Source organism: Papio anubis, chromosome 20, assembly GCF_008728515.1.
Source record: "Papio anubis isolate 15944 chromosome 20, Panubis1.0, whole genome shotgun sequence".
NCBI classification, from domain to species: Eukaryota; Metazoa; Chordata; class Mammalia; order Primates; family Cercopithecidae; genus Papio; species Papio anubis.
In genome coordinates, this window is record NC_044995.1 from 37,991,476 (window position 1) to 38,017,993 (window position 26,518).

Consider the following 26,518-nt stretch of genomic DNA (forward strand, 5'->3'; position numbering starts at 1 on the left):
CGATCTCCTGACCTCGTGATCCGCCCGTCTCGGCCTCCCAAAGTGCTGGGATTACAGGCTTGAGCCACCGCGCCCGGCCCCTTATTTATTTATTTTTAAGATAAGGTCTCATTCTGTCTCCCAGCCTGGAGTGCAGTGGTACAATCAGAGCTCCCTGCAGCTTCGAACTCCTGGGGTCAACCAATCCTCCTGCCTCAGCCTCCCAAGTAGCTGGGACTACAGATGTGTGCCATCATGCCCAGCTGATTGTTTTTGCTTTTGATGTATCATTTTTGTAGTAAGGGGTCTTGCTCTGTTGCCCAGGCTGGTCTCAAACTCCCAGCCTTAAGTGATCCTTCCACCTTGGCCTGCCAAAGTGCTGGGATTATAGGCGTGAACCACTGTGCTGGGGTCCGAATGCAATTCTGTTATAGCGGAACAGATTTTGGCAGGCAGCCAATTTCATGTATTTTCCTTTGCTCCATCTTCCATCCGTGCCTTCCCCATGGAGGCCAAGCCCTTCTCTATAGGGGTCCTTCAATCCCACCTTTGTCTGGCTGGGAGTCCTCAGGTAAGTGACTCAGACTCTCTGAGCCCTCAGTGTCTTCATCCATCAAGAGGACTAATCCAGGACTGGAGGGCAACCTGCATGAGCATCCCTCTGGCCTGGCTGGCAGTCTCCAGCCAGAGGTGTGGTTCAGGCCAGAACCTGCGGCCTTGGGGTGCCCAGAAGGCCCAGCTCCTCAGGTGTGGGCAGGAAGTGCTTCTCATACCCAGAGTCAAGCGGGGCTGTGACCTGGGGGGGCTGGGAGGACTCCATAACCGGCGGGGGCTCCATCTCCTCCACTTCCAGGATGGGCAAGTCCGCAAGGGGCTGGGCCTCAGGCACTTGCTGGGAAGAGATGAGGAGCTTGTAATCCTGCCCCAGCCTCCCCCACCTACCCCTCACCCTCTCCTCACTGCCCCAGAGGGCTCCGACTGGCCGGCCCTTTGACTCACCTCCATGTGGGGCTGGCCTGAACTGCTGTTGGCAGGATCAGGAACCTTCTCCCAGACCCAGCGGGGCAGCACCTTGTGCCATAGGTGGTAGCATCTGGCAAGCCAGGAGGAGTCAGGGCAGCGGATCCAGATGGCCAGATGCCCCAGCCCAGGGTGCAGGGTTCATGAATGTGACTGAGCCCCAAGGCCTCCCTTCAAGCCCCCTGGAAGCTCAGCGAAATGCCCAGCCGCCTTCCCCACGTGGGCAGAGATACATGTATCTGACAGCCTCACCTTCCAGAGGTGGCCAGGCTCAGACCACACCCCATCAGGAACAAGCCCCACAAGAACAGGATGCCTGGCAGGACTTTCCACCTCAGGGTGTTATCTGGTAGGGTAGGGAAGAGATCATTCTTAATTTTTATTTTATTTTATTTTTTATTTTTATTTTTGAGACGGAGTCTTGCCCTGTCGCCCAGGCTGGAGTGCAGTGGTGCGATCTCAGCTCACTGCAACCTCTGCCTCCTGGGTTCAAGTAATTCTCCTAGCTCAATCTCCCAAGTAGCTGGGATTACAGCCGCGCGCCACCACACCCGGATAATTTTTGTATTTTTAGTAGAGACGGAGTTTCACCACATTGGTCAGGCTGGTCTCAAACTCCTGACCTCAACTGATCTACCCACCTTGGCCTCCTAAAAGTGCTGAGATTACAGGTGTGAGCCACTGCGCCTGGCAATTCTTAATTTTTTAAAGACAGGGTCTTGCTCTGTTGCCCAGGCTGGAGTGCAGTGGTGTAATCAGCATACTGCAGCCTCCAACTCCTGGGCTCAAGCGATCCTCCAGCCTCAGCCTCTCCAGGAGCTGGGACCACAGGCGCATGCTACCGCATCCAGCTAATTGTTTTATTTTTTGTAGAGATGGGGTCTCACTATGTTGCCCAGGCTGGTGTCGAACTCCTGGGCTCAAGTAATTCTCCTGCCTCAGCCTCCCACAGTGTTAGGATTACAGGGGTGAGCCACTGCACCAGCTTCCAAGTAATGACTCCAGACGCTACCTGAAGCGCATCCCCTCCCTGTGGCAATCCCATCCCAACCCCCCTACCTGGTAGATGAAGCCGGAGGATGGGACCAGGAGGGCCCTGTCCAGCGATGGTAGACGCTGTCACCCACAGCTCACAGGGACCCCAAGGAAGGTCAGGCAGGGTGACACTCTGTGTGTTGCCACTCACTGGAGAACACAACCAAAGAAGTTGGGGAGGTGGTCAAGCCTACCACAGGGCCTTTGCATGTGCTCTTCCTGCTGTCTGCAACAGTTTCTCCCAGATATCAGCATGGCTCCTTCCTCATCTCTTTTAGGTCTTTGCTCAAAGGTCACTTCTTCCATGGGACTTTCCTTGACCCCGCTCTATTTGAAATTGCACCCCCTTCACCACCCACCTTCCTTGATTCTTTTTTTTTTTTTTGAGATGGAGTCTCACTCTGTAACATTCTGTTGCCCAGGATGGACTGCAGTGGTATGATCTCAGTTCACTGCAACCTCCGCCTCCTAGGTTCAAGCAATTCTGCTGTCTCAGCCTCCTGAGTAGCTGGGACTACAGGTGCCTGCCACCACATCTGGCTAATTTTCATATTTTTAGTAGAGACCGGGTTTCACCATATTGGTCAGGCTGGTCTCAAACTCCTGATCTCAGGTGATCTGCCCGCCTCGGCCTCCCAAAGTGCTGGGTTTATAGGTGTGAGCCACCATGCCCAGCCCCTGGCTTCATTCTCTACTCGGCAGTTATCACCATCTTATATACTGCTTAGATATTATTTAGTTTTTCTTTGCACAATCTCGGCTCACTGCAACCTCCACCCCCTGGGTTCAAGCAATTCTAGTGCCTCAGCCTCCTGAGTAGCTGGACTACAGGCTGCGCCACCAGGCCTGGCTAATTTTGTATTTTTAGTAGAGATGAGGTTTCACCATGTTGGCCAGGCTGGTCTCAAACTCCTGACCTCAAGTGATCTGCCTGCCTTTGCCTCCCAAAGTGTGGGGATTACAGGTGTGATCCACCATGCCAGACCTTCTATATATATATTTAAAATTACATATAGGCCGGGCATGGTGACTCAAGCCTATAGTCCGCACTTTGGGAAGGCAACGAGTGGATCGAGGTCAGGGATTCGAACAACTTATTTCTTGTAATTACTAAAAATACAAAATGCTAGGCATGAGCAGTCGCGTGCTATTCAGTTACTCCAGGAGAGCTGAGCTGGAAGAAAGCTCTCGCTTGAATCTGGGAGGAAGGAGGTTGCAGCTAGATGCCGTTACACTCAGCCTGGGTGACAAAGCAAGACTCCATCTCAAAAAAATGCTGGAACCGTACCACGGGTACGACATCCTTTTATCTTTTTCACTAATAAAATATGATAGGCATCTTTCAATGTCGATAAATATAGATTGGCATCCTCATTTTTAATGGCTGAATGAAAGTTCATTACATTGATAGCCAAGAGGGAAGTGAGGACACTATGTATGGTCCCTGGGCCAAAGAGGCCCACGTGGGGACAAGGGGTGGGGTTGACTGATGGGTGGGTCTTGTGGGGGCTGGGAGGATAGGTTGGCAGGCAGAGAAGCTCACCATTCATGCAGACAGAGGGGCTGGTTCCACCCTGGGCACACAAGGTGTAGTGGGTGAGGTGTCCTCGAAGCTGGTGCCTTGGGACCTCTCCCCGCTGGTAGGGGTCCCTGAAGGGCATCTTGGAGTGCATCAAGTGTTGCCCCACTAGGGGTGCTGGGGAGGAGGAAGGCAGTAGGTCAAGGTCGGCCTGGGTTACAGGAGCCCCATCCTCCAGCCCCACCTCTTACCTAGTTCCTCTCTGAACCCCCAGATGGAGGTGCAGGAGAAGCCCAAACCAAGGCTTGAAACTGCAGTCACAGTGATTCGATAGGGGACGCCGACTGTGAAATTCCCTGAGTGACAAAGGAATAAAGACCAGTTAGGTGGCTCTCTCCTGGCGGTGATGGCTCAAGCCTGTAATCCCAGCACTTTGGGAGGCGAGGCAGGCGGATCCGAGGTCAGGAGGTGGGACATGGCTAACAGGGTGAAACCCGTCTCTACTAAAAAATACAAAGCGGCCCCGGTAGCTGATCAAGCCTGTAATCCCAGCACTTTGGGAGGCGAGGCGGGTGTGGATCCAGGTCAGGAGATCCCGAGAGAGACCATCCTGGCGAACAGTGAAACCCTGTCTCTACTAAAATACAAAAAAACTGGCGGGGCCGAGGTGGCTGTAGTCCCAGCTGCACCGGGAGGCTGAGGCTGAGAATGGTGAACCCAGGAGGCGGAGCTTGCAGTAGTGAATCGACCACTGCAACCTGAGCTACAGAAAGAGACTCACGTCTCAAAAAACTAGCGAGGCTGAGTGGTGGGTGCGCAGTCCCACAGCTACTTTCGGGGAGGCTGAGGAGACGGAGAATGGCGTGAGCAGGAGGCGGAGCTTGCAGTGAGTGAGATCCGGCCGGTACACCTCCAGCCTGGGCAAGAGAGCCAGACTCTGCCTCAAAAAAAAAAAAAAAAAAATTTAGCTCTCCTTCCACATGCCCCATTTCCCTGCTTACTGGTATCTTCATTGGGTTCCCCAGAAGGACACCCTGAGATAAGGATCTGAGTGTAAGTCATTTATCTAGGAGGTAATCCCAGAAAACCCCAATAGGGCAGTAGGGGAGTAAAATGGGGAAGGAACAAGTTCTCACTGTGGGCAACTGAGACGCAGTCCCATGGGGGACCTCTTGGGGGCAGCAGAGAGCAGACATCACAGAGTCAGCCCAGCTCAGGAGGAGGGAGCTGGGGTATTAATCCACCAAGCCTCATTAGTCATGGCTGAGGGCTGCTCCTGAGGGCTCTTAACTCCTCTATATTTCCATCTTGCTTCTCCAGCAGGCAAAATGCCTCAGTGACCAGAAAAAGCCCTCAGGCCAGGAAACTTAAGTGTGGGCAGCTGGGAGGGGCCTAAGAGGCTCTCTGGCGTGGTGGACATGAATATGAGCAGGCAACTGACAGCACCTACCATGGTAACTGAGGCTGCTGCAGTCCCTCCTCTAAACCCTATCACATCCACATAGCCTTCCTCAACTGGGAATTTTCCATAATTGTGCCTTTGCTTCTTTGGTTCATATATCCTTGTGGGTCTTGGGACTGTGTCCTAAATTTCTCACCCAACATCTTTGCAGTTCTTCCAAGTCCTTTAATTAAGTAACTAATTAATAAAGATTTCTTGCCAGGTATGGTGGCTCATGCCTGTCACCCCAGCACTTTGGGAGGCCAAGACAGGGGGATTGCCTGAGCTCAGGAGTTCAAGAACAGCCTGGGCAACATGGAGAAACCCCACCTCAACAAAAAATACAAAAACTATCTGGGCTTGGTGGTGTGTGCCTGTAATCCCAGCTCCTCAGGGCGCTGAGGTGGGAGGAATGCTTGAGCCATGGAGGTTGACGCTGCAGTGAGCTGAGATCCACTGCAGTCCAGCCTGGCTGACAGAGTGAGACTCATCTCTTAAAAAAAAAAAAAAGATGCCGGTGTGGTGGCTCACGCCTGAAATCCCAGCATTCTGGGAGGCTGAGGAGGGCAGATCACGAGGTCAAGAGATCAAGACCATCTTGGCTAACACAGTGAAACTCCATTTCTACTAAAAATACAAAATAAAAAAAAATGGCCAGCATTTTGTGATCTGACTGCTGGGGAGGCTGAAGGCAGGAGAATGGCATGAACTTCGAGGAGGCCAGAGCTTGCAGTGAGCTGAGATCACGCCACTGCACTCCAGCCTGGGCGACAGAGCGAGACTCCGTCTCAACAACAACAACAAACGGGCCAGGTGTGGTGGCTCACCCCTGTCATCCCATCATTTTGGGAGGCCGAGGTGGGTGGATCTCTTGAGGTCAGGAGTTTGATACCATCTTGGCCAACCATGGTGAAACCCTGTCTCTACTAAAAATAAAAAAATTAGCTGGGCATGGCGGTGGGCGCCTGTGATCCCGGTTACTCCCTGGAGGCTGAGGCACGAGAATTGCTTGAACCCAGGAGGCGAAGGCTGCAGTGAGCTGAGATCGTGCCACTGCACTCCAGCCTGGGTGACAGAGACAGCCTCCATCTCAAAAAAAGAAAAAAAAAAAAAGAAAAAAGAAAAGTTAGGCTGGGCACAGTGGCTCATGCCTGTAATCCGAGCACTTTGGGAGGCAAAGGCAGGCAGATCACTTGAGGTCAGGAGTTGGAGACCAGCCACACCAACATGGTGAAACCCCGTCTCTACTAAAAAAAAAAAAAATTAACCGGGTGTGGTGGCACACTCCTGTAGTCCCAGCTACTCAGGAAGCTGAGTCACGAGAACTGCTTGAACCCAGAAGATGGAGGTTGCAGTGAGCTGAGATGGCGCCATTGTACTCTAGCCTGGGCTACAGAGTGGGATCTTGCCTCCAAAAATAAAAAATAATAATAATAATAAAAAAAAGTCTTGCGTGAATTCACGCTACTTTATTATTTATTTATTTATTTTTTTTTTTGAGACCGAGTCTCACTCTGTCACCCAGGCTAGAGTGCAATGGCGCAATCTTGGCTCACTGCAACCTCCACCTCCCAGGTTCAAGCGATTCTCCTGCCTCAGCGTCCCGAGTAGCTGGAACTACAGGTGTGAGCCGCCACGCCCCACTAATTTTTGTATTTTTAGTAGAGACGGGGTTTCACTACGTTGGCCAGGCTGGTCTCGAACTCCTGACCTCAGGTGATCCGCCCCTTTCAGCCTCCCAAAGTGCTGGGATTACAGGCGTGAGCCACCAAGCCCGGCCATCATGCTGCTTTAATCATAGCACTCCCTCTTACAAGTCCGCCCATCTGTCCGCTCTGTTTTAACAGCTGGGATGGAAACCCAGGTGTCCCAGGGCCTTACCTGGTAACAGAGCACTGAAGTTCCCAGGGGGAAGCCGGACCCAGTTGAGTTTCTCCAGGGGGTCCCCATCTCGAGTCCAGTCCACTACATGCTCCCGTGGCTCCTCAGGCCCCGGTCGCCAGGTCACCAGTAGCTCCGTGCTCCCAGCGATGCTGCTGACCGCCACGCTATGGGGGGCAGAGGCTGAATCTGGAGGGTGGAGAGAAGTCTCAGCTGGTCACTCAGGAAGCCACCTCCCACCCCTCCAGGGCGCCGAGCCGAGGAAGGTCACAGTCTCTCACCCAAGCAGACCAAAGAGAGGTTGGTGAGAGGCTCCCAGCTTGTGGCGTTGATAGCGGACACTCTGGCCCACTCTGCCCCGCTGGGAATAAGGGAGCAGCAGCAGGTAACTCCTTCCGGACTCAGCTCACGACCTCCAACCCAGAACCAGACTTTGTAGCTCACCTGCACACAGGGCCCTGGGGCCTGAGGGATGAAGTGAAAAAAGGGTTAATGTCTCCCATTAATCAGGCACATGTATGTGTCTCCCTGAGGTCACCTGATAAACCACTGGTCAGTGAAGCTTTCTCTTGTTTTGTTTTGTTTTTTGAGACTGAGTCTCGTTCTGTTACCCAGACTGGAGTGAAGTGGCGCGATCTCGGCTCACTGCAACCTCCACCTTCCGGGTTCAAGTGATGTTCCTGCCTCAGCCTCCTGAGTAGCTGGGATTACAGGCACCTGCCATCACGCCCAGCTAATTTTTGTATTTTTAGTAGAGATGGGGTTTCACCATGTTGGCACTTTGGGAGGCCCAGGAAGGTGGATCACGAGCTCAGGAGTTCAAGACGATCCTGGCCAAGATGGTGAAACCCCCAACTCTAGTGAAAATACAAAAATTAGCCGGGCGTGCTGGCAGGTGCCTGTAATCCCAGCTACTCTGGAGGCTGAGGCAGAGAATGGCCTGAACCTGGGAGGCGGAGGTTGCAGTGAGCTGAGATGAGATCACGCCGCTGCACTCCAGCCTGGGCGACAGAGCAAGACTTCATCTCAAAATAAGTAAATGAATAAATAAACTCTTAGCACACTGTGTTATATTTTCTGGAGCTGAGCTGTCAGGTTTTTGCATCTGCTGCCTCCGCCCGGAATATCTGCACCCATCTTCATGGCTCAGACCTCTCTGAAGCAGCTGACATTGGTGGATACTTGCTCCATGCCCCACCCTGTACTGACCATTCTAGCAACGCATCCTTGAATCTTCGAAGCAACCTCAAGGGGGCAGTATGGGAAACTCTGTCTTGTTTATGTCATTGGTGTTTTGTTGTTGTTGTTTTGTTTTTTGTTTTGGAGACGGAGTTTCACTCTTGTTGCCCAGGCTGGAGTGCAGTGGCGTGATCTCGGCTCACTGCAACCTCCACCTCCTGGGTTCAAGCGATTCTCCCGTCTCAGCCTCCTAAGTAGCTAGGATTACAGGTGCCTGCCACCGCTCCCAGCTAATTTTTGTATTTTTAGTAGAGATGGGGTTTCACCATGTTGGCCAGGCTGGTCTCCAACTCCTGACCTCAAGTGATCCACCCTCCTCGGCCTCCCACAGTGCTGGGATTACAAGCGTGAGCCACTGCATCCGGCCTTATGTCATTGTTATTTAGGGGATTCCTGACACGTGCAGAGAAATGTAACTGGTCCCTGAAGCTCACCTTCCACAGAAGCAAGGGTTCCTCTCCTCCAGGCGTCCCACAGAGGTTCCCTGATACCCACACATCTTTTGGAGCTGGCAAGGATGAGGAAACGGGGGAATAAATGAGTGAGACATGATTGGACAGACTCCGCGGGTGGGAGGGGCGTAGATTGAGGGCAAGCCCAGATATCCTCACCAGCAGGCGGTGTCTGGAAGGACAAAATGGGGCTCCACTCGCCCCACAAATCCTCTTCCTTCTCCATTCGGCAGCGGCCATACACTTGGTAGCCAGTGGCTAGCTCCAAATCTTGGATCTCAACAGGGGCCAGGGGTATGGTCTTCAGCTCCAGTTCCAGCTGGGGGAGAGACAGGTGAGCGTGATGGGCCCAGGGCCTGAGTCAAGGGTATTTGAACTTATCGGGTTTTTTTTGTTTTTTTTTTTTCTTGACTTTGTTTTTCATTTTGAGACAGTCTCATTCTGTGGCCCAGGCTAGAGTGCAGTGGTGCGATCTTGGCTCACTGCAACCTCTCCCTCCTGGGTTCAAGCGATTCTCCTGCCTCAGCCTCCTGAGTAGCTGGGATTACAGGCACCTGTCACCACATCTGGCTTTTTTATGTTTTTTGAGACGGAGTCTTTTTTTTTTTTTTCCCCGAGACGGAGTCTCGCTCTGTTGCCCAGGCTAGAGTGCAGTGGCACAATCTCAGCTCACTGCAAGCTCCACCTCCCGGGTTCACGCCATTCTCCTGCCTCAGCCTCCCAAGTAGCTGGGACTATAGGCACCCGCCACCACACCCCACTAATTTTTTGTATTTTTAGTAGAGACGGGGTTTCACCGTGTTAGCCGGGATGGTCTCGATCTCCTGACTTCGTGATCCGCCCGCCTCGGCCTCCCAAAGTGCTGGGATTACAGGTGTGAGCCACCGCGCCCGGCAAATTTTTGTATTTTTAGTAGAGACGGAGTTTCACTATCTTGGCCAGGCTGGTCTTGAATTCCTGATCTCAGGTGATCTGCCCACCTCGGCCTCCCAAAGTGCTGGGATTAGAGCCACTGCGCCTAGCTAGTACTTGAACTTATCTATCAGCACAGCGAGCAACTGTTTGTATTTGCCCAGGACCAAGGGGGTTTCCAGAACATGGGCCTGTCAGAAAAATTGGCACAGTCCTGAGCAGACAGAGAAAAGGTGGTCACTCTGTGTGTTAGGTATAGCAGGAAGTGGTAACTTCTTTTTTTTTTTTTTTTTTCCTGAGACGGAGTCCCGCTCTGCCGCCCAGGCTGGAGTGCAGTGGCCGGATCTCAGCTCACTGCAAGCTCCGCCTCCCGGGTTTATGCCATTCTCCTGCCTCAGCCTCCCAAGTAGCTGGGACTACAGGCGCCCACCACCTCGCCCAGCTAGTTTTTTGTATTTTTCAGTAGAGACGGGGTTTCCCCGTGTTAGCCAGGATGGTCTCGATCTCCTGACCTTGTGATCCGCCCATCTCGGCCTCCCAAAGTGCTGGGATTACAGGCTTGAGCCACCACGCCCGGCCGTGGTAACTTCTATTATTATCTCATTTTATAGACGAGGGAACTGAGGCCCAGAGAGGGAAAGTGACTAGCCCAAGGTCACAGAGCTGGTGTGCTGGAGCTGAGCACTGAGGTAGTCAGATTCCAAAGTCTGCCTCTCAGCCGGGTGAGGTGGCTCATGCCTGTAATCCCAACACTTTGGGAGGTGGAGGCAGGTGGCTCACCTGAGGTCAGGAGTTTGAGACCAGCCTGGCCAACACAGCAAAACCCCATCTCAACCAAAAAAAAACTTAACTGGGCATAGTGGCACATGCCTGTAATCCCACCTACTTGGGGGGCTGAGGTGGGAGAATCGCTTGAACCTGGGAGGTGGAGGTTGCAGTGAGTTGAAATGGTGCCACTGCACTCCAGTCTGGGCAACAGAGCGAGACTCCGTCTCAAAAAAAAAAAAAAAAAAAGGGACTGGGTACGGTGGCTCACGCCTGTAATCCAAGGACTTTGGGAGGCCCAGGCAGGCTGATCACTTGAGGTCAGGAGTTCAAGACCAGCCTGACCAACATGGAGAAACCCCGTCTCTACTAAAAACACAAAATTAGCCAGGCATGATGGCGCATGCTTGTAATCTCAGCTACTCGGGAGGCTGAGGCAGGAGAATCGCTTGAACCCAGATGGCAGAGGTTACAGTGAGCCAAGATCCTGCCATTGCACTCCAGCCCGGGCAATAAGAGCAAAACTCCGTCTCAAAAAAAAAAAATTCTGGCCGGGCACGGTGGCTCAAGCCTGTAATCCCAGCACTTTGGGAGGCCGAGACAGGCGGATCACGAGGTCAGGAGATCGAGACCATCCTGGCTAACCCGCTGAAACCCCGTCTCTACTAAAAAAAAATACAAAACACTAGCCGGGCGAGGTGGCGGGCACCTGTAGTCCCAGCTACCCGGGAGGCGGAGTTTGCAGTGAGCTGAGATCTGGCCACTGCACTCCAGCCTGGGCAACACCGCAAGACTCCGTCTCAAAAAAAAAAAAAAAAAATTCTGCATCTCATGTTGCTCTGAATTGCATGAATAATCACAACTCTCAACTCTTTTTTTTTCTTTTTTTGAGACAGAGTCTTGCTCTGTTGCCCAGACTGGAGCGCAGTGGCACGATCTCGGCTCACTGCATCCTCCACCTCCCAGGTTCAAGCGATTCTCCTGCCTTAGCCTCTCAAGTAGCTGGGACTACAGGTACCCATCACCACGCCCAGCTACTTTTTTGTACTTTTAGTAGAGATGGGGTTTCACCATGTTGGCCAGGCTGGTCCCGAACTCCTGACCTCAGGTGATCCACCCTCCTTGGCCTCCCACAGTGCTGGGATTACAGGTGTGAGCCACCGCACCTGGCCAGATTATTTTTTAACTTCTTAGAGACAAATCTTGCTATCCTGCCCAGGCTGTTCTCAAACTCTTGACCTCAAACAATCCTCCTGCCTCAGCCTCCTGAGTAGCTGAGACTCCAGGCACAAGCCACCATGCCCTCATAATTGTTTCACCTTTTTCGTAGAGATGAGGTCTCCCTAAGTTGCCCAGGCTGGTCTTGAACTCCTGGCCTCAAGTGATCCTCCTGCCTCAGCCTCCCAAGGTGCTGGGATTTTAGGAATTAGCCACCATGACGGGGTGATAGATTATTTTGGCAGGAGAAAAAAAAATTTTTTTTGAGACTGAGTCTTGCTCTGTCGCTCAGGCTGGAGTGCAGTGGCCCAGTCTCGGCTCACTGCAACTTCCGCCTCTCAGGTTCCAGTGAATCCTGCTTCAGCCTTCAGTAGCTGGGATTACAGGCACCTACCACCATGCCTGGCTAATTTTTGTATTTTTAGTGGAGATGGGATTTCGCCATGTTAGCCAGGCTGGTCTCGAACTCTTGACCTCAAGTGATCTGTCCCCTTTGGCCTCCCAGAGTGCTGGGATTATAGGCGTGAACCGCCGCGCCCGGCCATGGGAGGAGAATTTGTAACTGAACAAGAGGCACGTGCAGGCATTTTGTGTGGGATGCAGACAGGCTCAGGGACAGGCACAGAATGAGTCCTTGGCTGGGTCTCAGATTAGGGGATGTTGCCTCAGTCCCTGCCCAGGATAGCGTGGGGAGAAAAGGACCCCAGCACTCACCAGGGTCCAGGCCGCCTCCTGACATCTTCGGTAGTGGAACTGGCAGATCAGAACTTTATGAGACGGCCACGTAGGTGGGGCCCAATGGACAATGGCCTCCAGGGGCTCATCCTCGGAAACGTCCACGTCAGGGCCCAGCCGGGGGGCATTTGGCTTCACTGGGGAAGGGGAAACCAGGGTGTAGCGAGCCATGCCCTCCAAGAGCACCCACCCCGCATAGAGCGCCCCACCCTCCCGCCACATTACTTTGGGTTTCCAGGTTCACGAAGATGGGGGTCCAGAGAGGCTGGCCTGCCTTAGTGCCCCAGACAAGGAGCTTGTCAGACATGGTGAGCTGTTCCCGAGGAATGGCCACCCAGCTCTGCCCGGCTGCCACTGCCACAGTCTGGGTTTTGTTGGAACGGCTGTGAGGAGAGAGGCGGGGGTGAGATGTACACTCGGCTACAGCCAGGGCCACTAATAACCACCCTTGTGCCAACAGGGTGGCTGCAGCCTGCTGCGTTTGGGTTCAAATCCCACCTCTGCTGCTTCAGAGCTGTGTGACCTTGAGTAAGTAACTTAACATCTCTGTGCACTAGTTTCCTCATCTACAAAATGAGGGTAATAAATGTAACTGCTTTTTTTTTTTTTTTTTTTGACACAGTCACCTAAGTTGGACTGTAATGTGATCTTGGCTTACTGCAACCTCTTCCTCCTGGGTTCAAGTGATCCTGCCACCTCATCCTCCCAAGTAGCTAGAATTACAGGCGTGTGCCACCACACCTGGCTAATTTTCTTGTATTTTTAGTAGAGATGTGGTTTCACATGTTGGCTAGGCTGGTCTCGAACTCCTGACCTCAAGTGATACACACACCTCGGCCTCCCAAAGTGCTAAGATTACAGGCATGAGCCACCATGCCCAGTTGTAACTGCTCTTTTCTCTCTCTGTTTTTCTTTCTTTCCTTCCCTTTCCCTCCCTCCCTCCCTCCCTCCTCCCTCTCTCTCTCTCTCTCTCTCTCTCTCTTTCTTTCTTTCGTTTTTTTATTTTTTGAGACGGAGTTTTGCTCTTGTTGCCCAGGCTGGAGTGCAATGGTGCGATCTTGGCTCACTGCAACCTCTGCCTCCCAGGTTCAAGCGATTCTCCTGCCTCAGCCTCCCTAGTGGCTGGAATTACAGGCATGTGCCACCACACCCGGATAATTTTGTACTTTTAGTAGAGACAGGGTTTCTCCATGTTGGTCAGGCTGGTCTCGAACTCCAACCTCAGGTGATCCGCCTGTCTCGGCCTCCCAAAGTGCTGGGATTACAGGCATGAGTCACCACGCCCAGTCCTGTCCTCTCTCTTTTTTTTTTTAGAGACACGATCTCACTCTGTCACTGGAGTGGTGGGATCATAGATCACTGCAACCTTGAACTCCTAGGCTCAAGTAATCCTCCTGACTCAGCCTCCAGAGTAGCTGGGATAACAGCCTCCAGAGTAGCTGGGATAACAGGTGTGCATCACAGTGCCCAGCTAATTTTTAAATTTTTTGTAGAAATGGGGTCTTGCTATGTTGCCCAGGCTAGTCTCCTCTAACTCTCGGCCTCAAGCAATCACATACTGAGACCCCGCATCTTTACAAAAAATGTTTTAAAAATTAGCCAGGGGTGGTGGCGCATACCTGTGGTTCCAGCTACTTGAGAGGCTGGGGTGGGAGGATTGATTGAGCCCAGTAGGTTGAGTTGGAATCATGCCACTGCACTCCAGCCTGGGTGACAGGGTAAGACCCTGTCTCAAAAACAGCAACAAAAACACCATATATATAGAAAGAGAGAGAGAGGCCAGGTGCGGTGGCTCACACCTGTAATCCGAGCACTTTGGGAGGCCAAGGCAGGTGTATCATGAGGAACCAAAGAGATCAGAGACCATCCTGGCCATGGTGGAAACCCGTCAAAATACAAAAATTGGCTAGTGGTGGGGCATGCCTGTAATCCCAGCTACTTGGGAAACTGAGGCAGGAGAATGGCTTGAACCAGGGAGTGGGGTTGCAGTAGTAGGAATCGCACCCTGTGTACTCCAGCAATACAGCAGAGTGAGACTCTGTCTCAAAAAAAAAAAAAAGGAGAGAGAGAGGTCTCGGTCTGTTGGCCAGGCTGGTCTGGAACTCCTGGCCTCAAGCAATCCCCACCACCACCCCCCTTGGCCTCCCAGTGTTGGGATTACAGGTACGGGGAGGGCGGTGAGGTGGGGGGAGAGGGGTGGGGCAGGGGCAGGCCATCACACCCAGCCTGAGGAGACATTTGAATAAAGGCCTGAAGGAGATGAGGACAGAGCCATACAGTAGCTAGAAGAACAGCATTCCAGGAAGGGGAGACACAGGGTGCAAAGGCCTGGAGGCCACACTGTGCCTGGTGTGTTTGACAAATAGTAAGAGGGGCCAGGTGTGGTGGCTCACGCTGGTAATCCCAGCACTTCAGGAGGCCGAGGCAGGCGGATCACTTGAAGCCAGGAGTTGGAGACCAGCCTGGACAACATCGTGAAACCCCATCTCTACTAAAAATACAAACATTAGCCATGTGTGGTGGCAGACGCCTGTAGTCCCAGCTACTTGGGAGGCAGGAGAATCGCTTGAACCCGTGAAATGGAGGTTGCAGTGAGCCGAGATTGAGCCACTGCACTCCAGCCTGGGCAACAGAGCCAGACTCTGTCTCAAAAAAATAAATAAATAAAAATAATAAGGAAATGAAATAAGTTTGTCCAACGGACATCTGTCTTCCCAATGCAGCACTACTCACAATAGCCAATATATGGAATGTGTCCATCACCAGATGTATGGATCAAGAATATGTGGGGCTGGGCGCGGTGGTTCACGCCTGTAATCCCAGCATTTTGGGAGGCTGAGGTGGGCAGAGTTCGGGTCAGGAGTTTGAGACCAGCCTGACCAACATGGTGAAACCCCATCTCTACTAAAAACACAAAAATTAGCCAGGCCTGATGGTGCACGCCTGTAATCCCAGTTACTCAGGAGGCTAAAGCTGGAGAATCGCTTGAACCCAGGAGGCGGAGGTTGCAGTGAGCTGAGATTGGCCATTGCACTCCAGCCTGAGTGACAGAGCGAGACTTTGTCTCAAAAGAAAAAAAAAAAAGGCCGGGTGCGGTGGCTGCGCGGGTGGATCACTTGAGATCAAGAGTTTGAGATCAGCCTGGCCAACATGGTGAAACTCAGCTCTATAAAAATACAAAAATTGGCCGGGCGCGGTGGCTCAAGCCTGTAATCCCAGCACTTTGGGAGGCCGAGACGGGCGGATCACGAGGTCAGGAGATCGAGACTATCCTGGCTAACACGGTGAAACCCCGTCTCTATTAAGAAATACAAAAAACTAGCCGGGCGAGGTGGTGGGCGCCTGTAGTCCCAGCTACTCGGGAGGCTGAGGCAGGAGAATGGCGTGAACCAGAGAGGCGGAGCTTGCAGTGAGCAGAGATCCGGCCACTGCACTCCAGCCTGGGCGACAGAGCGAGACTCCGTCTCAAAAAAATATATAAAAATAAAAATAAAAATACAAAAATTAGCCAGATGTGGAGATGCGCACCTGTAATCTCAGCTACTTGGGAGGCTGAGGCAAGAGAATCGGTTGGACCGTGGAGGTGGAGGTTGCAGTGGGCTGAGATTGCGCCACTGTACTCCAGCCTGGGCGACAGAGCGAGATTCTGTCTCAAAAAAAAAAAAAAAAAAAAAGGGAAAGCCTGTCATTTGTAACAACGTAGATGGAAATGGAGAACAATATGTTACGTGAAATACGGAAAGACAAATACCACATGTTTTCATTGATACATGGAATATAAAACATTTGAACTCCTCCTAGAGGCAGAGTAAACTGGTGACTACAGAGGCTGGGACAGAAAATCATGGTCAAAGAATACAAAATTACAGGCTGGGCATAATGGCACCTGTAATTCCAGCATTTTGGGAGGGCAAGGTGGGAGGATCGCTTGAGCCCAAGAGTTCAAGACTAGCTTACGCAACAGAGCAAGACTCTGTCTCTACCAAATAAATTATTTACTTTTAAAATTATTCTTACTTTTTTCCCTTCTTTTCCTCTTCTTCTTCTTCTTCTTCTTTGTTTTTCTTTCTTTCTTTCTTTTTTTTAATAGAGACGGTCTCACTATGTTGCTCAGGCTGGCCTCCAACTCCTGGGCTCAAACCATCCTCCCGCCTCAGCCTCCCAAAGTGCTGGGATTACAGACGTGAGCTACCACTACAAAAAATTTTTAAAAATGAATGGCACATTCCTGTGTTCCAATTACTGGGGAGGCCGAGGAGGGAAAACGGCTCAAGCTAGGAGTTTGAGGTTGCAGTGAGCTATGATCGCACCACTGCCCTCTATCCTGGGTGACAGAGCAAGACCTCTTCCCAAAATAAATAAAATCAATACATAAATCAATAAAACTAAAATAAAAATAGAAAAGAAGGAACTTCTCTGACTCCCCAATCCCTGCACCAATTAAAACTAGGCCCCCCGCCTGGCTCAGTGGCTCATGCCTGTAATCCCAGCACTTTGGGAGGCCCAGGTGGGTGGATCATCTGAAGTGGGGAGTTCAAGACCAGCCTTATCAACATGGAGAAACCCCGTCTCTACTAAAAATACAAAATTAGCCGTGCGTGGTGGCATATGTTTGTAATCCCAGCTACTCGGGAGGCTGAGGCAGGAGAATTGCTGGAACCCGGGAGGCGGAGGTTGCAGGAGAATTGCTGGAACCTGGGAGGCGGAGGTTGCAGTAAGCAGAGATCAAGCCATTGCACTCCAGCCTGGGCAACAAGAGCGAAACTCCATCTCAAAAAAAAAAAAACTAGGCCCCCTTCTGGAGGTGAATGGTAACCAGGAAAGCACCATGGGAATGTACTTAATGCCACTGAACTGGACACTTAAAAATGGTTAGGATCGTAGATTTTGGCCAGGCACAGGGACTCATGCCTGTAATCCCAGCACTTTGGGAGGATGAGGGAGGTGGATCTCTTGAGCTCAGGAGTTCAAGACCAGCCTGGGCAACATGGTAAAACCCTGTGTCTACTAAAAAATATATTTAAAAAATTAGCTGGGCATGGTAGTGCATGCCTGTAGTCCCAGCTACTTAGGAGGCTGAGGTGGGAGGATCACCTGAGCCTGGGAAGTTGCTGCAGTGAGCTGAGCTGACTGCCCCAGCCTGGGTGACAGGAGTAAGACACTGTTCCCAAAATAAATTTTAAAAATATCATAAGTTTTATGTTGTGTGATTTTTTTTTTTTTTTTTTAGACAGAGTCTCGCTCTGTCACCCAGGCTGGAGTACAGTGGTGCGATCTCAGCTCACTCCAACCTCTGCCTCCCGAGTTCCAGCAATTCTCCTGCCTCAGACTCCCGAATAGCTGGGAGTACAGGCATGTGCCACCAAGTCTGGCTAATTTTTGTATTTTTAGTAGAGACGGGGTTTCACCATGTTGGCCAGTCTGGTCTCCAGCTCCTGACCTCAGGTGATCCGCCTGTCTTGGCCTCCCAAAATGCTGGGATTACAGGCGTGAGCCACCGTGCAGGGTCTGTTGTGTGTATTTTAATCATTATTATTAAAAAGAAAAAAAAAAAAGTCCAGGAGCTCTGTCTCCCATTCTTATCTTTCAATGGCCCTTTTCCTCTTCCCTCACTTAGCCCAATTTGAAATTATGAGTTTCCAGGTACGATTCATCATGAAGAAATACAGGTCTCTTCCTTGGACTGTGGGCAAGGCTTTCTGTCTACCTCTTTCACGGCAGCATCCCCAGCACCACACTGAATAATCTTTTAACATGCTCAGAGAGGTTAAGTGACTTGCGTGATGTCACACAGCAATAAAAAACAGCTTCACATTATGAAGCAACTTTCTCCTTGCCAAGCACCTAACTCTTTGAACACTCAGACTCAACCTTCAGAAGTAGGTTCCATTATTATTTCCGTTTTTTATTTTTTATTTTTATTTTTATGTTTCTGAGACGGAGTCTCACTCTGTTGCCAGCCTGGAGTGCAGTGGTGCGATCTTGGCTCACTGCAACCCCCGCTTCCTGGGCTCAAGGGATTCTGCTGCCTCAGCCTCCTGAGTGACTGGGAGTACAGGCATGCACCACTAGACCTGGCTAATTTTGTATTTTTAGTAGAGATGGGGTTTCACCATGTTGGTCAGGCTGGTCTCGAACTCTTGACCTGAAGTGATCTGCCAGCTGTGGCCTCCCAAAGTGCACAGGATTACCAAGAGGGTGACCTGCAGCCAGCCATTTTTTTTTTTCAGGGCAGGTCTCCCTCTGTAGCCAGGCTGGGTGAGTGAAGCGTGATCTCAGCTCACTGCAAGCTCCCTCCCGGGTTCACGCCATTCTCCTGCCTCGTCCTCTAGTAGCTGGGACTACAGGCGATCGCCACCACACCCGGCTGATTTTTTTGGTTTGTATTTTTTAGTAGAGACAGGGTTTCACCGTGTTAGCCAGGATGGTCTCGATCTCCTGACCTCGGGATCCACCCGCCTCAGCCTCCCAAAATTGCGGGATTACAGGCATTATGAGCCACCATACCCGGCCCACCAGCCATTTTATTTTAAAATTTTTTTGAGGCGAGTAGCGGTGGCTCAAGCCTGTAATCAAGCACTTTGGAGGCTTTGAGGCAGGATCATGAAGTCAGGAGATAGAACTATCCTGGCTAACGCAGGTGAAACCCCATGCTCTGCTAAAATACAAAAAAAAACTAGCCCCGAGGCTGAGTGAAGAGCCTGTAGTCCCAGCATCTCGGGAGGCTGAGGCAGGAAGATAGGCGTAAGCCGGGAGGGCTTACACAGTGAGCTGAATCCACACTCCAGCCTGGCATTAATGATCTCAAAAAAAAAAAAAAAAAAAATTTTTTGAGACAGAGTCTCATTCCTATATTAGGCTGGAGTCACGAGTGAAAGCACGAAATCATAGCTCCTGCAACCTCACCTCTTAGGAGTTCAAAGTGAAAAGTCCACTCCCACCTCAGCCTCGGTAGCTGGGATTACTATAGCTGGTCTTGAACTCCTAACCTCAAGTAATCTGCCCACCTCAGCCTCCCAAAGTGCTGGGATTATAGAAGTGAGCCACAGCCTGGCCTATTTCCCTTTATTTATATTATAGTTTATGTTTTATAACAGAGGGGCTCTCGGCCAGGCTGATGTGGCTCACACCTGTCAGAAGTTGAGGAGGCTTCAGGCTGAAATGAGGTCAGGAGTTCAAGACCAACCTATTAACTTTATGGTGAAACTCCCCCACCCCTACTAAAATACAAAAATAGGCACATGGTAGCACATGCCTGTAATCCCAGCTATTTGGGAGGCTGAGGTAGAGAGAATGCAGCTTGAACCCAGGAGGTGAAGGTTGCAGTGAGCCAAGATACAGCACCATTGCACTCCAGCCTGGGCAGCAAAATGAAACTCCATCTCAAAAAAAAAAAAAAAAAAAAAAAGGCGGGGGCGTGGCTCAAGCCTGTAGTCCCAGCACTGGGAGGCCGAGCCGAGATAGGCGGATCAGTCAGGAGATCAGACTATCCTGGCTAACAGTGAAACCCCGTCTCTACTAAAAAATAGGCCCGGTAGCAGTGGCTCAAGCCATAATCCCAGCACTTTGGGGAGGCCAGAGGCGGATCACAAGGTCAGGAGAATCAAGACCATCACAAGCTAACAGGTGAAACCCCGTCTCTACTAAAAATACAAAAAAATTGGCAGAGGCGTGGTGGCCAGGCGCCTGTAATCCCAGCTACTGGGAGGCTGAGGCAGTCGTGAACCCAGGAGGCTTATGAAGTAGGCGAGATCCCAGCCACTGCACTCCAGCATGGAGTGACGAGCAGACTCTGTCTCAAAAAAAAAAATACAGAGGCGGTGTGGCTCAAGCCTGTATTCCCAGCACTGGGAGGCCGAGGCGGAGGAGGCGGATCACGAGGAGTCAGCAGGTCAGGTCATCCTGGCCTGGCACAGTGAAACCCCGTCTCTACTAAAATACAAAAAACTAGCGAAGGCGAGGTGGCGGGGAGCCTGTAGTGCCTGCGCTAGGGAGGCTAGAACAGGAAAGAATACAATAAACCAGGGAGGCTTGCAGTGAGCTGAGATCAGAAGCCACTGCACTCCAGCCTGGTGTGAAATGAGACTCAATCCAAAAACAATAAAAAAACTAGCAGCGAGGTGGCCGGGTGCCTGTAGTCCCAGCTACTCAGGAGGCGAGGCAGCAGGAGAATAGGCGTGAAAGCCAGGGAGCTTGCAGTGAGCTGAGATCCGGCCACCGCACTCCATCCTGGGCGACAGAGCGAGACTCCATCTCAAAAAAAAAAAAAAAGAAAAGAAAAGAAAAAGAGACGGGCTCTCTAAAACTCTGAACTCTTGAACTCCTGGGCTCAAGCGATCCTCCCGCCTCAGCTTCCCAAAATGCTGGGATAACAGGTGCAAGCCACCTCTCCTGGCCCTATGATTGCTATTTAACAGAGAAATGTAAAGGAGCCTCAAAGAGGGAAAGTGATTTGCCCAGGGTGACACAGCAGAGAAACGAGGGAAGCTAGAATTGAAGGGCTTCGGAGTGGAGGAGTATTGGGGGAGGGGGGCAGACTCCTGAGACTTTTCTTTTTTCTTTTTTTTCTTTTTTTTTTTTAAATTGAGACAGTCTCACTCTGTGCCCCAGGCTGGAGTGCAGTGGCGAGATCTGGGATCACTGCAACCTCCGCCTCCCGGGTTCAAGCGACTCTCATGCCTCAGCCTCCTGAGTATCGGGGACTACAGGCGGGCGCCACCGCCCCCGGGTAACTTTTTTTGTATTTGTAGTATAGACAGGGTTTCACCATGTTGGCCAGGCTTGACTCCTAGAACCTTTCAACCATGGCAGTCTGGGACCTGAGCGGCCACCTCCAAAGCTTGTTTCCCCACGTCACCTCCCTGTACTCACTACTTTTGGCTCTGAAAGTGTAACTCGGAGGGGGCTCCCAGGTCCCCAAGAGGCTCCCACGAGCAGTTCAAGTCGCCCAAGGGTCCAACTCCGTAGCACTGCAGTGGCCCGGCGCTGCCTGGAGAGGGAGTCAGAGGGTCTCAGGAAAGGGGGTCGAATCCCCCACTTCCGCCTGCACACCCCAGAACTTGGACTTCTGACAATTGCAAGGTGGGGGGCTTAGGGAAATGAGCAGCAGGAAGCCTCCCCAGGCTCCGTGCAAACCCCCCCTTTCCCTGTGCTCGCCACATCCTGTTAACTACCCGGAGAGCTCCCCCACCCCGCCCCGGGGCTCCGGTTCGACCTTGCTGCCGCCCATTCCCCAGTGTCGCCGGGTCCCTGCCCCGGGGGAGCCGAGTGGCGCCTGCACCTCTGCCTTTCGCTCCGCAAACGCGTGGCTTATCCTAGAGCATTGGCGCCTTCGCGGGGAGAGCAGCGGCAGCACCCGGGACACGAGCTCCCTCCAGCACTCACCCTGGGGACGCGTCCGCTGGAAAAGCACCCACAGCAGAGGCAGCAGCGCCAGCTTGGGCAGCGGCCACGGCCAGAAAGGGGCGCCCCTGCCTCCCCGCATGGCGCCCCCCGCGCGTCCCGAGTCCGGCCCAGCCCTGCCGGGCCCGCGCGGCTGCGCTGCTCGGCTCCCAGCTCTGGGTACAGCGCCCGAGGCGGCAACGGGAAGCCGAGCCACCCCTGCAGGCCGCCTCCGCACCTTTCGCTCCGGGTCCCCGCCCCTTCCCCGCGACGGAAAGTCCCCGCTGGGGCTGCTGAGGGGGAGTGGGGAGGCGGCCTGGGGCGTCTGGGGGTAGGGGCCTCCGAGGGAGGGTACCGCGTACCGCGCATCCCTGAAACCTGTCCTACGCCCAACAACCGCGCGCGCGCGCACACACACACACACACACACACTCTGCCAGTCTTGGAATTTTTATTATTGGAGTTTGGGAAGATTCTAATGTGCCCAGAGCTCTCCTACGGGGGCCACCTGCCACCTTCTCTGGGGTCCACAGCCTTGGAACTTTGTCAGGGGAGTTGGAGGAGAGGGGATGGAAAGCAGGGAAAAGGAAGCTTGCGTGCAAAGGCTGGACTAAGACAGAGGCTTAATTTGAGCTGGCCACAGTTTGGACTGGGCAGGGGGCAGGGGTCACTGTGTGGCCTGTCTGGGTAGAATAGGGACCCAGTTGTGGCAGTGCAGTCACAGGCAAATGCATAGTTAGGGTTGGGGAGAGGTCAGAGGTCAGGATCAGGGGTCCCCACTTGTCCAGGCAGGGGCACAGCTTGCTCAGGGGACAGGGTCATGATAGGCTGGTCAAAGGGCAGGGTTGGATAGGTGGTGTCCGGGGACTGTGCCTGAGCCCACAGTGCCTGGACTCTGTGACTTGCAGACGAAAGAATGAATATGTGAGGCTCGAAAGACACGTGCCCAGCCAGACACTGGTTAAGTGGATGGCAGGACTGGGGCATTGGTACTGGTGCCCACAGCTGCCCAGCCCTCAAACTAGCAAAGGCTACTGATTTCACTTTTGCTACACCCCCATTTGCAGCAGCTGCTGGAAAGGCCAGCCAGGACATCTCGGCTGCCCCGAAGAATCCGGGGGGTTCCCTGCCAGCTGGGTCGCCCCCCATAAAAGGCCTGGGGTGACTTGGTCAGGGCCAGCCACTCGCTGGACCCCATGGCCTCATCCAGCTGGCCTGCCAGACTGTCTCCATCAGCATTTGCATCCGGGAAGGTATCTCCTGCAAAAGATGAACAGAGTTAGTGCTCAGGGCTCAGCTGCCGCTACACCCACAGTCCTGGCTCCTGGACAGTCTAGCTCTGATCTTGTGACAACAGTTATAGACATAGTTCACAGACATAGTTCAGAGTTTTGATTCCACCCGGTCCTGGGTTCAAATTCTGGCTCTGCCAGAGCAGGTGGGAGAGTAGCTGGGATTACAGGGGTCTGCCACCAGGCCTGGCTGATTTTTGTATTTTTAGTAGAGACAGGGTTCACCATTATTGGCCAGGCTGGTCTCAAACTCCTGGCCTCAAGTGATCTGCCCACCTCAGCCACCCAAAGTGCTGGGATTACAGGAGTGAGCCACTGCACCCAACCCTGTCATTTATTTTCCCTTACTCTTCATTATTAATTGAGGACCTGGTACATTTGGGAGCTGGGCTGACTGAGCATGAATCCAGCCCCTCCAAGCTGTAATCGTGAGCAAGTACATTTACTTATTGGAGCCTCAATGTTCTTTTCTGCAAAGTGGAAAAAAAATAATTACTCCAACCTTCTCAAGTTTTATAAGGAGTAGGGAGTTAATATCCATTAAAGAAAAAAAAAAAAAAACTTAGAACAATGTCTGGGACATGATGAGCACTCAAAAATGATTATTTAGTTCAGGCATGGTGGCTCATACCTGTAATCCCAGAACTTCCAGGAGCCCATGCAGGAGGATCACTAGAACCAGGAGTTCAAGAACAGCCTGGGCAACACAGCACTACCCTGTTTCTACAAATAATAATAAGTTAGTCATGGTAGCATAAGTTAGAGATGGTGGCACAAGCCTGTAGTCCCAGCTACTCAGGAGGCTGAGGCAGGAGAATTGCTTGAGCCCAAGAGATTGAGGCTGCAGTGAGCTGTGATCATACCACTGCACTCCAGCCTGGGCAACAGGGCAAGATCCTGTCTCTAAAATAATAGTAATAATAATAATAATTTATTGATCACTTACTTTGTGTCAAACAACATTTAAGTGCTTTAGCAGGTTAACTTCTTTATTCTTCTCAGTGACAACCAGTTGAGGTGGGTGCAGTTAGCACCCCTATTTTCCAGAGGAGACCACTGAGGCAGGACTCAGTAAAGAATTTGCACGGCCAGGCGTGGTGGCTCATGTCTGTAATCCCAGCATTTGGGAGGCTGAGGTCGGTGGATCACCTGAGGTCAGGAGTTTGAGACCAGCCTGGCCAACATGGTGAAACCCTGTCTCTACTAAAAATAAAAAGATTAGCGGGGTATGGTGGCACGCACCTGTAATCCCAGCTACTTGGGAGGCTGAGGCACGAGAATCACTTGAACCCAGGAGATGGAGGTTACAGTAAGCCGAGATTGCACCACTGCACTCCAGCCTGGGCAACAGAATGAGACTCTGTCTCAAAAAAAAAAAAAAAAAAAAAAAAAAGCCGGGCACAGTGGCTCATACCTGGAATCCCAGCACTTTGGGAGGCCAAGGCGGGTGGATCATGAGGTCAGGAAATCGAGACCCTCCTGGCTAACATGGTGAAACCCCATCTCTACTAAAAAAATACAAAAAATTAGCCGGGCGTGGTTGCAGGTGCCTGCAGTCCCAGCTACTCGAGAGGCTGAGGCAAGAGAATGGCCTGAACCCAGGAGGTGGAGTTTGCAGTGAGCGGAGATCACACCGCTGCACTCCAGCCTGGGAGACAGAGCGAGACTCCGTCTCAAAAAAAAAAAAAAAAAGATTAGCACATGAACACACAACTATTACGTTGTAGAGTTACTATCTGAATCCAAGTGGTGTGTCTTTTAGGTCCACGCTCATACCTATCCTCCTTCTCACCAACATGAATATCTATTTCCCAGGCCCCTGCCCCTCATGAAGCTAGGTCTTCTGTTCCCTCCGACTCTCCTGATAGATCCCAGACTGTGCCGCTGCCCTGCTTAGACTCTGCCCTAATCCCTTTTGACTTAATCACACCACTTAATCCTGCAAGGTTCAGGAACTGTGTCTCCCATTTGAAGATAAAGCCACTCAGAGACTCCAATCTCAGCACTTAGGGAGGCTGAAGCAGGAGGATCACTTGAGCCCAGGAGTTCGAGACCAGCCTAGGCAAATAGTGAGACCCTGTTTCTACAGAAAAAAAAAAAAAAATTAAAACTAGCCAGGCGGGTGTCAGGTGCCTGTGGTCTCAACTACTCTGGAGGCTGAGGCGGGAGGATCGCTTGAGCCTGGGAGGTCAAGGCTGCAGTGAGCAGTGATTGGGCCACTGCCTTCAAGCCTGGGCAATGGAGTGAGACCACATCTCAAAAAAAAAAAGACAGAGACGGGAGGAGAAACCAGCTTGCTGGAGAGAGGTCACGCATTAGGTGACAAAATCCGGCTATGTGTATATCACACCCTTCACATTACCTGCTGGAAAGGGTTGGAAACCACTTTGGTGTTGTCTTTGCCAATGGCGCTCTCCCAGCCCCCACCTCCGGAGCATACAAGCAGCAGCTCTGCTTTGCACAGGACACATAGCAGCTGCTCAGAAAAGAGTAACCTGTGCTCGGACTTCCAGCCCCCAGGGATGGCTTGCAACCCCCCATCCCAGCTCTGCAGCTCTGCTAACTCCTGAGCCCTTGTTTCAAGGCTGGGCAGGTGTCCCTGGCTGAATGTGGCAGGGCAAGGACCCTCCTCCTCCAGCAACCTCCTCTCATCTCTGTCCTTAGCTCCTGGGACCCATCCAGCCACCCGTTCCCCTCCTACATCCACTCTCTCCCCAGCCTCACCCATAGTCTCGTGGGCCAGGATGTCCGATCGTCTCCACCGGGATCCCCCGCAGGTGAAGATGACTGCTCGGATGAATTCTCGCCCGCAAAGCTTCACTCCGTAAGGCGCTGCCCGGGCTTCAGTCCCCGGCCACAGCTCCCCCGTCAGCACCCACGCCGCCAGGAGCAGCAGCAGCGTGTACCTGGCCATGCTGGACAGAGATGCCTCGGACGTGCGAGTGGGCCAGTGTCTCCGCTGCCTCTTGGCCCCCCATTTATACATCGTGGCTCCCCCACACTCTGCCTGAAGAAAGCTGAGTGCCTCCCTTATCTTCTCCAGCAGAGGGGAGACAGGCACGGCCCCAGCAACCCGACCTTTCTCATGTCCCCAATGAAGTGATAACCTTTCGCTAGGGACAGGGTGACGTGGCCCAGCTCATTGTCATCATCGACAGAGAGGCGAGGAGGTCTCCATCCTGCAGAGACCAGAAATGAATAATCCCAACAGGCAGGGCAGGAGGACGCAACCAGACCCCCACAACGTTAGGGTCTTGGACCTCTTCAAAGATAATAATAACAATGAATGCCCGTGCAGTATGCGCTATGGGGCCAGGCACACTGCTCTAAGCATTTTATTTGTTTATTTATTTATTTATTTATTTTTATTTTATTTTTTGAGATGGAGTCTCGCTCTGTCACCCAGGCTGGAGTGCAGTGGCGCGATCTCCGCTCACTGCAAGCTCCACCTCCTGGGTTCATGCCACTCTCCTGCCTCAGCCTCCCAAGTAGGTGGGACTACAGGCACCCACCACCACACCCGGCTAATTTTTTGTATTTTTAGTACAGACGGGGTTTCACCGTGTTAGCCAGGATGGTCTCTATCTCCTGACCCCATGATCCGCCTGCCTCGGCCTCCCAAAGTGTTGGGATTACAGGCGTGAGCCAT

The 26,518-nt window shown here is 52.2% G+C and overlaps 2 protein-coding genes across 2 annotated transcripts; both read right to left on the reverse strand.

Annotated features, from left to right (window-relative positions):
* Window positions 1–141: 141 nt before the first annotated feature.
* Window positions 142–22,164, reverse strand: IL27RA (interleukin 27 receptor subunit alpha). Its single transcript, XM_003915028.5, has 14 exons — window positions 21,581–22,164; window positions 21,068–21,185; window positions 12,422–12,579; window positions 12,176–12,333; window positions 8,726–8,885; window positions 8,549–8,622; window positions 7,157–7,340; window positions 6,876–7,064; window positions 3,805–3,909; window positions 3,578–3,730; window positions 2,059–2,184; window positions 1,252–1,345; window positions 979–1,072; window positions 142–871 (listed from the first exon to the last, which is right to left on the reverse strand). Exons 1-14 carry the CDS (start codon window positions 21,678–21,680, stop codon window positions 677–679), a joined length of 1,908 nt encoding a protein of 635 aa, XP_003915077.2. The 5' UTR covers window positions 21,681–22,164; the 3' UTR covers window positions 142–676.
* A 202-nt stretch (window positions 22,165–22,366) lies between these two features.
* On the reverse strand, window positions 22,367–26,277 carry RLN3 (relaxin 3). Its single transcript, XM_003915029.5, has 2 exons — window positions 25,594–26,277; window positions 22,367–22,837 (listed from the first exon to the last, which is right to left on the reverse strand). Exons 1-2 carry the CDS (start codon window positions 25,853–25,855, stop codon window positions 22,599–22,601), a joined length of 501 nt encoding a protein of 166 aa, XP_003915078.2. The 5' UTR covers window positions 25,856–26,277; the 3' UTR covers window positions 22,367–22,598.
* Between the last annotated feature and the right edge of the window lie 241 nt (window positions 26,278–26,518).